Source organism: Glycine max, chromosome 6, assembly GCF_000004515.6.
Source record: "Glycine max cultivar Williams 82 chromosome 6, Glycine_max_v4.0, whole genome shotgun sequence".
Taxonomy (NCBI): Eukaryota; Viridiplantae; Streptophyta; class Magnoliopsida; order Fabales; family Fabaceae; genus Glycine; species Glycine max.
The window spans coordinates 39,371,907-39,386,484 of record NC_038242.2 but is presented as its reverse complement, the minus strand read 5'-3'; the positions used below and the strand labels follow the sequence as shown (position 1 = coordinate 39,386,484).

The 14,578-nt window shown below is 33.8% G+C and overlaps 1 protein-coding gene across 1 annotated transcript; it reads left to right on the top strand.

Moving 5' to 3' along the window:
* Nucleotides 1-1,757: 1,757 nt before the first annotated feature.
* On the top strand, nucleotides 1,758-14,048 carry LOC121175004 (uncharacterized). Its single transcript, XM_041016156.1, has 4 exons — nucleotides 1,758-2,277; nucleotides 12,889-12,977; nucleotides 13,120-13,159; nucleotides 14,020-14,048. The coding sequence occupies exons 1-4, from the start codon at nucleotides 1,758-1,760 to the stop codon at nucleotides 14,046-14,048; spliced, it is 678 nt and encodes a 225-aa protein (XP_040872090.1).
* The last annotated feature ends 530 nt before the right edge of the window (nucleotides 14,049-14,578 follow it).

The following is a 14,578-nucleotide window of genomic DNA, read 5'->3' as shown; positions in this document are numbered from 1 at the left end:
TACAAAAATTTGACTAAATTTCTGCAACATTTCACATTGGTCTCCAAGTACACGACATGACATCGGTCAAATGAATTTCTCGATAATCAAGTATGCACTCAGAGAACAACTTGAAATGCATTGAACAGAAATTTAATCAAATTAATGAAAATAATAATAACCTTCACGAATGAATCTAACATAAAAATATCAGTCTCCGTAAACTGTCCAAACGGATAATTCAAGACTAAATACAATGACTAATGCAAACTGTCCGCAAGAGTCATTGCATTTAGTCTCAAACGGGAATCTAAGGTTCACTCACCATGAACAATAGTTGTTTATATAGCAAATTACACTGATCACATACAAGAACATACAAAAGGTAAAATTCAATTACAGGCAAATATAGACATCAACAGTTGTTTATGTAACTAATTTCAAATGTTGGGTTTCAAGGGTGCTTATGCTTTATTATTGTAGTTGGGCATACGTGTGTGTGTGTGTATCATGAGGGTATATGCCATCCAAAGGCAATTCCTTTGTGAGCTCTAATATTGAGACAAGTGTGGAGAGTAGGCAGAAAATTGTTGAGTGTGAAGACTAATGGGTGTGTGTGTGTGTTTCTCTGTGTGTGTGTGTGTGTGTGTGTGTGTGTGTGTGTGTGTGTGTGTTTCTGTGTGTGTGTGTGGGTGTGTGGCTGTGTATGTGTGTGTGTGTGTGTGTGTGTGTGTTTCTGTGTGTGTGTGTGGATGTGTGGCTGTGTGTGTGTGTTTCAGTGTGTGTGTGTGTGTGTGTGTGTGTGTGTGTGTGTGTGTGTGTGTGTGTGTGTTTGTGTGTGTGTGTGTGTGTGTGTGTGTGTTTCTGTGTGTGTGTGTCTGTGTGTGTGTGTTTCTGTGTGTGTGTGTGTGTGTGTGTGTGTGTGTGTCTGTCAGTGTGTGTTTGTGTGTTTCTGTGTGTGTGTGTGTGTGTGTGTGTGTGTGTGTTTCTGTCAGTGTGTGTGTGTGTGTGTTTCTGTGTATGTGTGTGTGTGTGTGTGTGTGTGTGTGTGTGTGTGTGTTGAAGATGCACACAAAGCGATGCATTGTTAAAAGGGTCCAGAAGTTAGAAGCTGAGCTTAACAAGCTTGAATCTGAAGCTGAACTATCGGGTCTGAAAATCAATTTTGCAAAGAGTAGATTCTGAGCTTTTGGGATTTATGATCAATGGAAACATGATGTAGCAAAGTACTTGAACTGCAGCTGCTTAACTCTTCCTTTTGTGTATCTTGGCATACCTATAGGGACTATTAATGCAACAAAATGGTGAACTGTGGACCAGAGTTCTGAAATCAAATATGGTGGATGGAGGAACCTTGAAGAAACAGGAAATCAGCAAAGCAATCTGTTTAGTGGAGGGATCTAAAACAAGCTTTTAATCAATCTCAACAGGGAATGGTTATTCAAAATAACATGAGGTGGAAGGTGGGGATGGAGAGAAAGTTAGATTCTGGACACAAGTGGATTAATCAAGAGGAATCACAGCAGAAAGGTACCCCAAGTTATTTATTATATCCTCACAGCAGAATCACACCATTAGGCAGATGGGAACTCAAAATGACACGGGCTGGGAATGGAATTTTTCATGGAGAAGACTGCTTTTTGACAATGAAATTGATATTGCCATCAATTTCCTTAGGGAGGTACAAGGACAAAGCATACAGCAACAACAAATTGGCATTTGGGAGTGGATAGGAGATTCATCAGGATTTACACAACTCGCAGCGCCTACAATCTGATATGGGAGGAAATTGCTGGGGCCAGAAGGAGGATTGGAGTATGGAACTATGGAAGACAAAGATACCTAGCAAAATTGCAGTATTCGCTTGGAGATTATGCAAGGGCAGACTGCCCACAAAGGAGAATCTGCGAAAAAGGAACATACAGATCAACAATATGCTTTGCCCTTTCTGCAGTGGAGCTATGGAAGATGAATCTCACCTATTTATTCATTGCATCAAAATCCAACCAATTTGGTGGGAATTGATGTCATGGATGAATATCAAAGGCGCTTTCCCCTTCAACCCGAAACAGCACTTCATGCAGCACATTTCTATCCAGATCGAAGGATTAAGGGCTAAGCGATGGAGGTATTGGTGGCTGGCAGTAACATGGTCTATATGGAAGCTCAGAAACAGAATTTTGTTTGCAAATGCAGAATTTGATACTAATCGGCTTTTTGAAGATGTTATCTTTATAATTTGGACTTGGCTTAGACAATTTGAGAAGGACTTCACAGTCCACTATAATCAGTGGTCAAGTAATATTAGACAAGGCTTTTTGTTTTTGTAGAGGGAGTGCACATAGTTTCAGAAATACTTGTACACTACACAAGTAGACCTATTAGACTACTTATGTACTACATATAATAGTCCATACCTTTGTAATTAGTACCTCTGGTACTTTATTTCAATATAATATATTTATTTTGCTGATAAAAAAAAAACATTTGCTTGCCGATTGATCAAAGATAGAATCCCAACTAAAGGGAATTTGCGGAGAAGATAGCTGGAGAAAGGCTTTGCCCAGCCCTACAACTATTGGTCTAGTAATTTATCAACAACATTTTTTGATTAGGGTAGCAGTGCAGGGTTATTGTATTCTATTTAGATTGGCATCCTGATTCGTAGGACCTATGGTTTACTAGTCTGCTGGTTTCTACCTTGTATATTCAGTACCTTTGGTACTCACAGTTATTAATATAAATTATAATTTTGCTGATAAAAAAAAAACATAATAGAAGACAGAGAGAAGGGCAGTGGCAGTCACAACATATATATACAGAAGGCATGAACATATCAGTCCAATGAAAGAAAGGTCATGTAGACAGGCATAGCATAAGTTACAAATATAACAGTAACGCATACAACAACAATTTCAAATTAGTTTTCGAATCAAACATATAAATACCTGAGTTCGAGGCTTCAAAGATATAATCAAAGTGCTTCCACAACAACGCCAATTAGCCGTGGTAAATGATAACCCTAAAAAAAACCATACAGAAATTAGCCACAATGTATTTAAAGCCTTTTATCAACAATATGAGGGCTGTCCAGTATTCAAATAGAGAAGAACCGTAATGATAATGGGTGTAGCTTTTTCCCTGAGTAATGGAGAAGGAAAACTTGTCTATAATAGTACTAGCAGTTGTTTCATTTGCACACTGCACAATTCACACGACTTTCAGCACAAGCTGACTATTCAAGCCATGATGACCATAGGAAGAACCACTTAAGAAAAATTCTTCGAAAACAAACAAACAAACCCCATGAAAGGAAAACAAACAAATAAACCTTAACCAACAAACCATTTAAGAGTGCTAGTAGTAGCTTTACATGGATCAGGCCTAGTGGCTATCTACTTGGCCTGATAGCTGTCAACATGTCCTACCACACAACTTTTCTGATCATTTCCCAACCATCTTGCAAACTAAGCTGGTGGATTGGGGTCCTAAGCCATTTAGGGTAGCTAATTGGTGGATTCATCAAAAAGGGTATCAAAAATTGGTGAGGGAGACTTGGAGTAGTGCTCAGCAGGGGGTTGAGGGGGTTCTCAAAACAAGCTGATGTACTTAAAAGATGTCATAAGGCAATGGAGTAAAGATTATGGTTCATTAATGACAAAGGAATTCAGAAAATCCAACAGAAGCTAAATGAAGTGGAAGATCTAGCATCCAATACAAGTCTATCGAGGAAGACATCAAGGCTAAGAGAGACTTACAGCAACAATTGTGGGAGGTCTCAAATGCTATGAATCCCTTTTAAGACAGAAATCTAGAGCAAAGTGGTTAAAAGAAGGGGACTGCAACTCAGCATATTATGTTTGAAATGCTTCCTTGTTCAGGTTTTTTTTTTCAGCTTGTTTATATAGCTCATGCTTCCATTTATATTATGTTTTCTATTGGTCTTTCCTTTTTAACCTTTTGATTTCATTTAAGTTCGAGAATGTGTTCTACTTTTAAAAAGTTTGATATGTTAAAAAAATAGTTTACTTATGTTACTTTTGCCACAATGCCATACGGCTTAATTCCATGGTGGATTTTTGGGTTGCCACTATTCACCATAGATAACACTGATAATAAGTACAAAAAAAATTAAAAAGTAAATACAGTGGGGAGGCAGAGATATAAAGGTTGCCAACCTGACTGTGTATTCCAACAAGTAGAAAATCTCCAAGATCCCTAGCAAGCCTCAAGATCTATATAACATAAAGGTCAATTAATACAATATCAAGCCACACATCCATTTAAACAATCTAAATGGTAGTAGCAGCATAGAAGTAAATTATTGCAAAAGCCTAGTATAATTTATCATGTCTCACCCTCCTAGAATAACCCTCATCTAATAACCCAAGATTTATTTTCTATAGCCAGATATAACAGGCAAATGGCAATAGATTATTGAATAAAAACAACATAAGCAGAAATCAAGATGTAGATGGATCAAAGAGGGGGACAGCAACACATCCTATTTTCATAGAGTTATTAATTTGAGGAGGAGGAGAAATGCTTTGAGGGGGTTGCAGATTCGTGACACCTGGGTGGAAAATCCTAACATTATAAAGGCTGAAACCCTTCATCATTTTCAGATAAGTAGTTCACTTCAGGATATGTTATTGTAAAATAGTTACAAGCATAATAACTAAATGCAATACAAGAATATGAGAACTGACGAACCCAGTTACTTTGAATAGGTAACTGTTTTTAATATCAACAGTTACCCATTTTTATAGTCCAAAACAGTTATCAGCAGTTACCTATTTTAATCCCACATCGTAAAATAACTAAATGCAATAACCTATTTTAATATCAACGGTTACCTATTTAAAACAGTTACAAGCATAATTTGCAATAACAGGATATTAGAACTTTTAGAAACTGCCAATACGAGGCAAGTGAATAGTTTATAAACAGTCTGGAAGCATTCAACAATTAAGCGAATAAAATAAAAAAGAGAGCAAGCAACCCAGTTCCTTGAATCCAGTTGGGTAAAAACATTATCTATACTTAAGCATGACTTGCTCAAGAAACAAAAAATATGTTAAAACAACAATAGTGAAGCCCCCTCTGTTGGATAAAATGTTAAACCAATTGCAGGCAATTTCTACAACCCTGTGGATCCATCTACAGAAATCATGGTTGATTCTCTGTTATAGTGCAAACAGAATAACACCTTACTAAAAATCATGCAACATTACTTATTACTACCCAGAAAAAATAAAATAGGTCAAATGAAGTATAGAAGTTAGTGTTACCTTGATCAAGAGAACCCAGCAACACACGCACGTCAGCGGAGCCTGTACAATCGCAAACAAAAACCTTTTCTTTATTATCCGATGCCACTCTCAATCGCAAACAATGAAACTTAGCATACATCAATTTGACCTACGTACCTCGCGGAAAAAGCTTTGACCTTTGAGCACCGACGACTGTTTCAGCACCCTAGTAGCAACAGTGTATCTAGGGTTTTCTTCGAGCTAAGACAATGTGGGTTCTGTGGGGTTCGAGCGACGACAATATGGGTTTTTCGACAGTGTAGGGGGTTCTGTGGGTTCCAGCGAGGACAATGTGGGTTTTCCGACGGTGTAGGGGATTCTGTGGGTTCGACCAACGACAATGTGGGTGTCGACGGAGTGGTTTCCGGCAGATTTCGGGCGGGAGGAGAAAGAGAACAACGATTTCAGGCAGGAGGATGACAAAGAGAAGAGGTAGGGCAAGGTTTTCGAGCGCGCACGGCTTCTGAAATCTCTATTTTTTTTAACTTATAAAGACAACAACATCGGTTTTTTATGGATAACCGATGTTAACTGAATGTAGTTAACATCGGTTTTGTAAAAACCGATGTTAACATCAAATACATTACATCGGTTTTTTAACAAACCGATGTTAAAATCAATTCCTTAACATCGGCTCCCTCAAAACCGATGTTAACTCTATGAAGTTAACATCGGTTTTGCCCAACCGATGTTACCATATTCATCTTAACATTATGTTAACATCGGTTTTTTAAATAACCAATGTTAACATCAATTAGTTTACATCGGTTATGCTAAAACCGATGTTAAGTAACTCTATTTAATTACAAAAATGCCACCGTGCTTTCGTTAACATCGGTTTTTGCTATAACCAATGTTAATAGGGCAATGTAGAAAGCTTTTTTTTTAGTAGTGATGTGATTTTATCCAATCTGTTGTACCTGGACTTGCATATTTTTCTTGTTTTACTTTACAGGCAATCTCTGTAATAGGCAAAGTTGGGTTTGCAGAGCTGATTGATTTCAATCCAACATGTTAATCTTTCAATACTTTTATCTGCTAAAGGCATTTGTTGATAATAATAGAAATGATCACGGTGACATTGAGGAAGTCATTCATATTTTTGAACTTGCTATTCAAGTTGACAAGTGGTAAATATGATTATGGTAAAAAATCTTTGGTACTACAATCTTATAATATTTTATTTAATCATATTTCTAATAGTATTAACATAAAAAGAAATAATTTGGAAAATGCATGTACATGCTTGAGTTTCAGTCCACTTTATTCCTTTGTCTCATGATCCACTGTTATCATAGCACTTTATCATTTTTCAGAATGCATAAAATAATTGGTTAGTGTCAATTAGATTTTTTCATAGCTTGAAGTTTCCTTTGATGGTAGCGATAAGAAAAATGAAACAAAAAGTAATTACTTCTTTTAAGTGTGTACAAGAAGTAATTAATTTTTGAATTTTTTTGGGAAGAAATAGAATGAATTGGGAGGAAATAAGGACGGAGAAAGTAGAAATATTAAATTTTCATTGTTTATTTGAGAGTGGAAATAGGTAGGAGGGAAATTATTTATGTGAGATACACTATAAAACATTCCAAAAAAATGGAATGAAATGCGAAGAAAATGATCTTTTTCTTTTATTTTTTTGGTTTAATTTTTATAATAAATTTTCTTAACCCATGGGAAAAGGCTTATACCTCTGTTATTCCTTTTGACTTCTAGCTTGGGTAGTTATTGTTTTCTCTGTTATTGCTAATAGTTTCTTTAACATTTTATTCCTACCTAATTGAATTCTATGGCTACATGGTGCAAGAAAATGACATGATTGCTAATGACACGGGTTTGTTTCTAAATGTTTTTCACTGCTTATTTTAAGAAAGTGCCTTAATATTTATAACCATATGGAATTGATCTATCAAAGACTAACTAACCACTTGATGTTGTATATAGACACATATGACTGACATACTATTTTAAGGTTTCATCATTTGTAAAAATAATCCTAGCTTTTATTTAATGGAGCATGTGCATATACAATAACCTTGTAGATGAATTAGCAGTCTTTCTAGTTAACTGAAAATTCAGGTGAGCATTCTTAAAATTTCTTCATTGATTTGGGAGAAAGATAGTTTCTTTCTATTCCATTATTTTCAAAAGCAAAGCTTTTGTGGCATTGATATTCATATATTATTGTATATTATTGGTTTGGAGTGTGCATCTGGTGGAGCTACGTGGAACTGGTCAATATTTTGCCATGAAGGCTATGGATAAAAGTGTTATGCTCAATTGTAATAAGGTGATCTAACTAATGTGACATTGTTTTTCTCAGGTTTTCATTGCATGTTGTATTCTCAATTTTTCAACCATACATGCAAATATTAGTTCACTTCAAACAGTATATTTACATAGTCGGGTTCGGTGTTTATCGATAACAAATATCTCACAAATGGTGGTGATAATTTTTGTGAGACCACCACTAATAATTCATTATTTTAAATTTTTAAATATTTTTTAAATGATATTTTAAGACAGTTCTATGAAAAATTATCTTAGAAAGTCTACTTTCTAAAACAGTTTTGAAAAAATAATCTTAGAATCTTTACTTTTTTTTAAAAAAGACATTGTAAGATGATTTTTTGAAAAACTGTTTTAGAAAATCTGCATTCTAAGACAATTTTGGGAAATTGTCTAAGAATCCTTAATTATTTTAATATTATATGTTAAAAAAATACATTTTAAGACAGCAATATGAAAAACTATCTAAGAAAGTTCACTTTCTAAGACGAGTTTTTAGAAAAAATCATCTTAGAAACATCTAATTTTTTTTCTAAAGAAAAAAATTTCTAAGACGGTTTTGTCAAGAATCACCTTAAAAATTAGACTTTCTAAGACAATTTGAAAACCGTCGTGGAAAGTATTGACTTTCGACGATAACAAGTTCAAAGATGACCGATAACCATCGTTGAAAGCGATTTTTTTAATAGTTATTGACCACTAAGGCTTTATGTATTTATAAGATTTTAAATGACTTTAAATTTTTAGAAAATATTTAAAAATTTTATATTCGATGAAAAAGATAACAAATAAATGATAAAAGAGTCTTTTTTAAGTTAAAAAAATCTTGATTGAATAACACAAGATTTTTTTTTATCAAATAAAAAGTCTTTTAAAATCTTTCAAACTCTAATTAAATACATCTCTCTTAACCTTTATTTTTGTTTGATTTTAATATCTGAAGACATGATATTCTGTTTCTCAAATCATCAATTAGTGGCATATAGTAAAATAAAAAATAAAATTATATGAGATACTTAAATCGAAAAATTTAAAGTTTGAATATCAAAATTAAAACAACCTATTTTATAGGTAAAAAAAATTTTAAGCTTAATTCTAATGTTTTAACTTAATGTTGCATGCTCAAATAAATACTAAACTTATAATTTAACATAATCTACAGATAATAAAAACTTATCAAATAATTTATAATTATATTTAAGTACAATTTAACATATTAGATAACATTTAAAATTTATAAAAGATTTTTAAGTAAAATTTAACATATTAGATAACATAATTAAAACATTTAAAATATTAAACTGTGAGTTTTATCCCAAATAAGAAACATTTTGCCACTACACCAATAGTACATTTTCACTAACCTTATTTTTTACAAATGCCCCTAAACAAGTAGACATCAACGAATCTCATCCATTCATTTTTATATTACTAAATTTGACGGCACACATCATTCATGCCCCATTCGTGCAAGCTTTCGCACATTGCAAAAGTTCTTTAACTTTTGCACTTAAGACTCTGTCATATTTCCATATTGGTATTACATTAGCATCTTTAATTTAGTCATTATGTCAAGCTCAGAATAGGGTGACATAATCATGAGTGACGAAGAAGACCAGGATCATCAAATTCATTTCCTGCCCTATTAGTCTAGGTTACAACAATTAAAGTCTTTTTTGGTAAATAAAGAAAATTACCTCACTAAAATTTAGAAGATATGAACGCTCACGAAATATATTTTAGGTTAAATTAATATTTTTGTTCTTCCAATTTATTATTTAAGTTTCATTTGGTATTTTAATTTTAAAATTAATTTAATTTGATTCTTTTCTCTAAATTAAATTAATGGTTTTATAAAATCTACATTTTATGACAGTTAAAATCCTTTAGTAACAGTTTTAAATCGTTCCAAAGTATGATTTTTTAATATTGTTAACTCAATTTAAACTGTAAAATCAAATTGAAATATTTTAAAAAATTAATGGACCACATTAAATTTAAAACAACTAGAAGATCAAATTAAATTTAATAAATAAATTTGAGGATAAAAATTAATTTTAATTAACTCACAATTTTATTGTATAAGTAATACAAAGTTAATTATTAGCCCTCTTGGATCAACAATTAATATCTTTTCCCGTTAATATTCAATTAATTTTTCTCATCACAAATTGGATAATAACAACATCTGATATATATATATATATATATATATATATATATATATATATATATATATATATATATATATATATATATATATATATATATTATACAAGTAATAGTCAGACGTCACGTTCTTAAACCCACAAATTAATGACAAGCGCAGAAACAACTCATATTTTTTACTGTTTGACATCACAAACTTTGCATCCTTTATACGTAATAAAGTGACACCTTCAAACAATAAATAAATAAAACATGACACAAAATAATTAAATTGAACTGCAAGAAAAGTGTTAGGGAAGTTGGCAGTTCAACAAGGCAACGAGTCTTCTGATGCCAAGTTCTGCCACCTCGTCAAAGAAATCAGACGAGGACAGTTGGCATGTCCTGTTAAAAACTCAACATATCATTTACCAAAAAATGTAAGGGGGAATTATACTGTCTTTTTTTTTTTTTTTTTTTTGAAGGAGTTATAAACTAAAGTTGTTTTAAATGCTACTCACATCTAGTGTTATTAGACTTGAAACGGCCATCAACTCAGATGAGGTGGTCATTGGATTATGGTCAATCCAATAAGTCACTAGTTGACTTGTAAGACTCAATTTATATTTAAAAAAATTAATTAATATATAATATATAATTTTTTTTAAATAAAACCAAAAAAAATAAATAAATCATACCTTAAAAAATATAAAAAAAACACAAACATAATAGCATATCATTTATATTTATTTATTAAAAAAAAATAAAAGCTCAATTCTCTCTCATTGATCCCATTCATTCTTTTTCCATATTATGTTTTCTCTTCTCCTTCTTTAATTGTTCTCTTCTCCATGTACTCGCTTCCTCTACATACTATGATATCTGATTTGAGTGTCATTGGCGACTAGGGGTGTGAAAAAACTATTTCAATAAAAAAACTAAACCGAATTGGTTTCAAACTCTTTTACTCTGTTTGTTCTATATCCACATAATCAAATTGATCTAGAAATTGGCTCAAAACTGAAATGGTTTTAAAAAATTAGTTATGAACTAAACTAGTTTTAAATTGGTTCTAAAAGCCGAACCACATTCAAATTGGTTTTCGAACTAGTTTTTGAACTATTTTTTTCAAATAAAAAATATTTAAATAAAAACCAGTTCGGTTAACTGAATTGGTTTTGTAGAAACAATTCGATTAATCGAATTGATTTTATAAAATAGTGCACTCATTTTTTCTTGAGCTAGTTTAGAAAAAGTCAATTCATATCAGTTACAATTCGATTCAGTCCGAACTAGTTTTTTTGAACACCCCTACCGGCGACCCCATCAGATCCAAACTCAATGAGCATCATCATCCGCACCCTCATCCTTTGAGTCCAAAACATTCCAATAGCATTGACACCTAATCATTGTCGAACCACAACAAAACACATCCAAACCACCAACAATCACGACTCAAATTTTGACTCTACCAAAAAATTCCTCAACTTCGTTGTCGAGCTCTTGAAATTCATCTTTGACTACAAAATCCCCAACCTCTTATGTGATTGATTGCAATGTTTCCCAATCAACAACAAAAACCACTTTTGGCTGATGTTGAACTTCCTTCTCATCATCACCAATAAGTGTTACCCATAACATAACATTGAGGAAGAAAGGACATGAATTAATTTTGTCATAAATGAATTGTTAGAGTCAAATAGAAAAAAGCGAAGAGAATATCAAAAGATACTATTATATTCCTAATATAATAACTAACATAAAATAGATGTGTTAGCTTTTTGGTCCTAAATTTTTGGTGTTTCTTGCTAACCTACTCCAACAAAAAATATGTGAGAGTATGTTTGTATTCTACTTCATCATGAGATGAAAGATTTTGCATTCTACTCGTTTGTGGTTGCTTTGTGGAACCAAGTTGCCACCAAATCCGTCGGGAGCTACCATGGCTCTAGCTTTTGGCCATCTTTGTGTTCCCACGCTTCATAGTAACAATGATTAGTCATTGGGAAGGTTGGATCTGTAGACTAGGGTCTCACGATAGCGAGCTCTTTGGTTATGGTTGTCGAGAAGAGTTTTACTGAAGACCCACGGTGGGCGCTAGTGTTCAGGTGGGAGAACACCATGGGAGAGACAAAGGTGACTCCCATCGACGTCTTCTTCGACCTCTGCCTAACCATGAACCTAAAGTGAGCCATGCGACTTACCTCTATTTATACACAGTTCTCTCCGACAATGATTTCGATGTGTAAGGTTCTCGTTTGTTCCTTTTTACCACGTGATTGTGTGGATTCAGTCTTATCCCCCTCGTACATGGTACAGGCACTACTAAAAAATATACATTTAATATCGGCATGTTAACATCGGTTTCCAGAAAAATCGATGTTAACAAAAGCGCGGTGGCATACTTGTAATTAAGATTCATTTATTAACATCGGTTTTATGAAAAACCGATGTTAACATGTAACTGTTAACATCGGTTTTGTAAAAAAACCGATGTTAACACAAATGTGATGGCGATGTCAACATCGGTTTTTTAAATAACCGATGTTAACATTCACTAGTTAACATCGGTTTTTGCAAAACCGATGTTAACTTTAGAAAGTTAACATCGGTTCTTCAAAACACCGATGTTGACATGAACTACTTAACATCAATTTTGTTTAAAAAACCGATGTTGTCCCGTTCATAAGTACTAAAACCCCGAAAATCCTTTTTCCCTCCACACGTTCAGTAACCAAAACTCTTTCTCCATTTCTTCCTCATCACTTAGGTTATTTGTCCTCCTGAAGCTGCCATTCTTGTTTGTGTTCGAGTTGGAGTTCGCACCAGTTCCCGTTCAAGTTCTAGTACGTGTTGGAGTTCGAGTTTGAGTTCACAGCAGTTCCCATTCGAGTTCGTGTTCGTCACTGTCACATTTAGGTACGTGGGCAAACCTGCTTCTTTCTGTGCTTTGTGGTCATAAATCGTGTCGTCATTTCCCCATTGTAGAGTGTGAGTCAGCACCTTGCTTCGCTTTGATTGGCATCTGCTTCTTCCTTTGTTTGAATGGTTTTCGGTGCAAGCTAGCTTTCTGATTAATAGCATCTTAAATGTTTGTCTTCGAGTTTCATTATTTCACCCTCATGGGGATTCAATGCTTTTTGTGGCTTTGTGTTTACAGTGACCCTGGACCTCAGCAACACTGTGCCTTTGTGGGTTTGTGTTTACAGTGACCCTGGAGCTCACCTATCAGTGAAGTTTCCATCAAAGGTAAGTACGACAGTGTCCCTGAAACATTTATTTTCGTTCCATGATAGAAAAATGGTTGAACCCAGCATTTACTAATTCATATGGTACCGTTGTTGACCCTGGACCTCAGTTGCACTGTGCCTTTGTGGGTTTATGTTTACAGCGATCCTGGAGCTCACCTATCAGTGAAGTTTCCATCAAAGGTAAGTACCACACTGTCCCTGAAACTTTTATTTTCGTTCCATGATAGAAAAATGGTTGAACCCAACATTTACTAATTCATATGGTACCGTTGTCCGCCTATTTTTGTGCATGTGTTTGTGTTGTTGAAATTAGTTATCAGTTTAGTTCAATTCATAATAATCTTTAGAACTAACCTAGGTTAGGTATGTTGGGTCTTTAAAATTAGTCTGAGAATGATTTGCGGAAAGATACGGGTTGGTATTACAAGGAATTGCTCGAGAAGTGTGGGTGGAACGATGTTGTGGAGGTTATAGAGGCAATGGGAGAGGGAGACATGTTTCATTTGTTGAATCCAGATTGTGACAATGTTGTTTCCTTTATCAACCATAGTTAAGGATACATTTATGAGTTTATAGGCAATATGTCTGTCTGCACTTGTTACTTGTTATTGTTAGTAACATCCTTCCTTTACTTGAGGTTATTTATGAGAATCTGCACTTCATGTTTGATGTAGCGTATGTCACTGACACTTACTATGTATGTTGAGCAATTCTAGCATCTGCTTGAAAATATGTTCTATTGAAAATGCTATATACATGGTACACAAAATTAGCTTTAATTAATTATACTTAATGACTATGTGCTTGTGTAAAAATTGCTCTGGACTGCCAAACTATTTTACTTCAGCAAAAATCAAGGAAATGGTGTGTTACTAATATAAAATTAAAAGAATAAAGCATGAAGAACCATTTTCCTAATCACTGCAAAATTGGTCATTTAGGATAATTTTGTATTATAAGGTCACCGAATTAAGGATATAGTATTAGTCTCTTGTAATTCTTCTGCTGAATGGTAAATCTTTATGTTGTATAATCTTTAGGTAGGAGAGTTGGAATACTAGTTAGTTAGTCATGGAAGGGAAAAAGTTCATTATGTTCATTATGTTTATCGCTTGTAAGTTGAACACTAGCTCTTTACAAAAGGAGAAATGTTTGGTGAAGTAGAAATCCTTCGAGGAGTATTCTTTCTCCTATTTTGTTTAATTAATAAAATCTTTCTTTGGTAACAAAAACAGCACCCTCTTGAAATTCAACCTTGTCCAGTAGGCTGGAATTCTAGAGCTTTGTTTTAGGTACACAAAATGGGGGGACATGGGATGTTGAGCTTTTCCTAACACAAATTGGGATCTTAGCAGATTATTGGGCATGAAAGCCTCCAGAAATGAGGTTGTGGCAAATGTATGCCCCAAAGTGTAACCTTAAAGCAAATCTTCTTCCTTCAATTTGACTTATTTTGGTTCAACATTTCCATTGTGTAGTATCACTAGTTAGGAAACCTGACCAATTCATGAAAGAATTATATGTCTTATTCTTCCTCTCTCTTGTTCTTGATCTCTACTCTCTAGTGGCATTGCTGCTTCTGAACCTTTTTTTATCCTT

Coding starts and splice junctions, on each gene's coding strand:
- LOC121175004 (XM_041016156.1), top strand. CDS start 1,758: ATGGGAGGAAATTGCTGGGGCCAGAAGGAGGATTGGAGTATGGAACTA. Junction 12,978..13,119: donor CAGTGAAGTTTCCATCAAAG/GTAAGTACGACA, acceptor TTATGTTTACAG/CGATCCTGGAGCTCACCTAT. Junction 13,160..14,019: donor CAGTGAAGTTTCCATCAAAG/GTAAGTACCACA, acceptor TATAATCTTTAG/GTAGGAGAGTTGGAATACTA.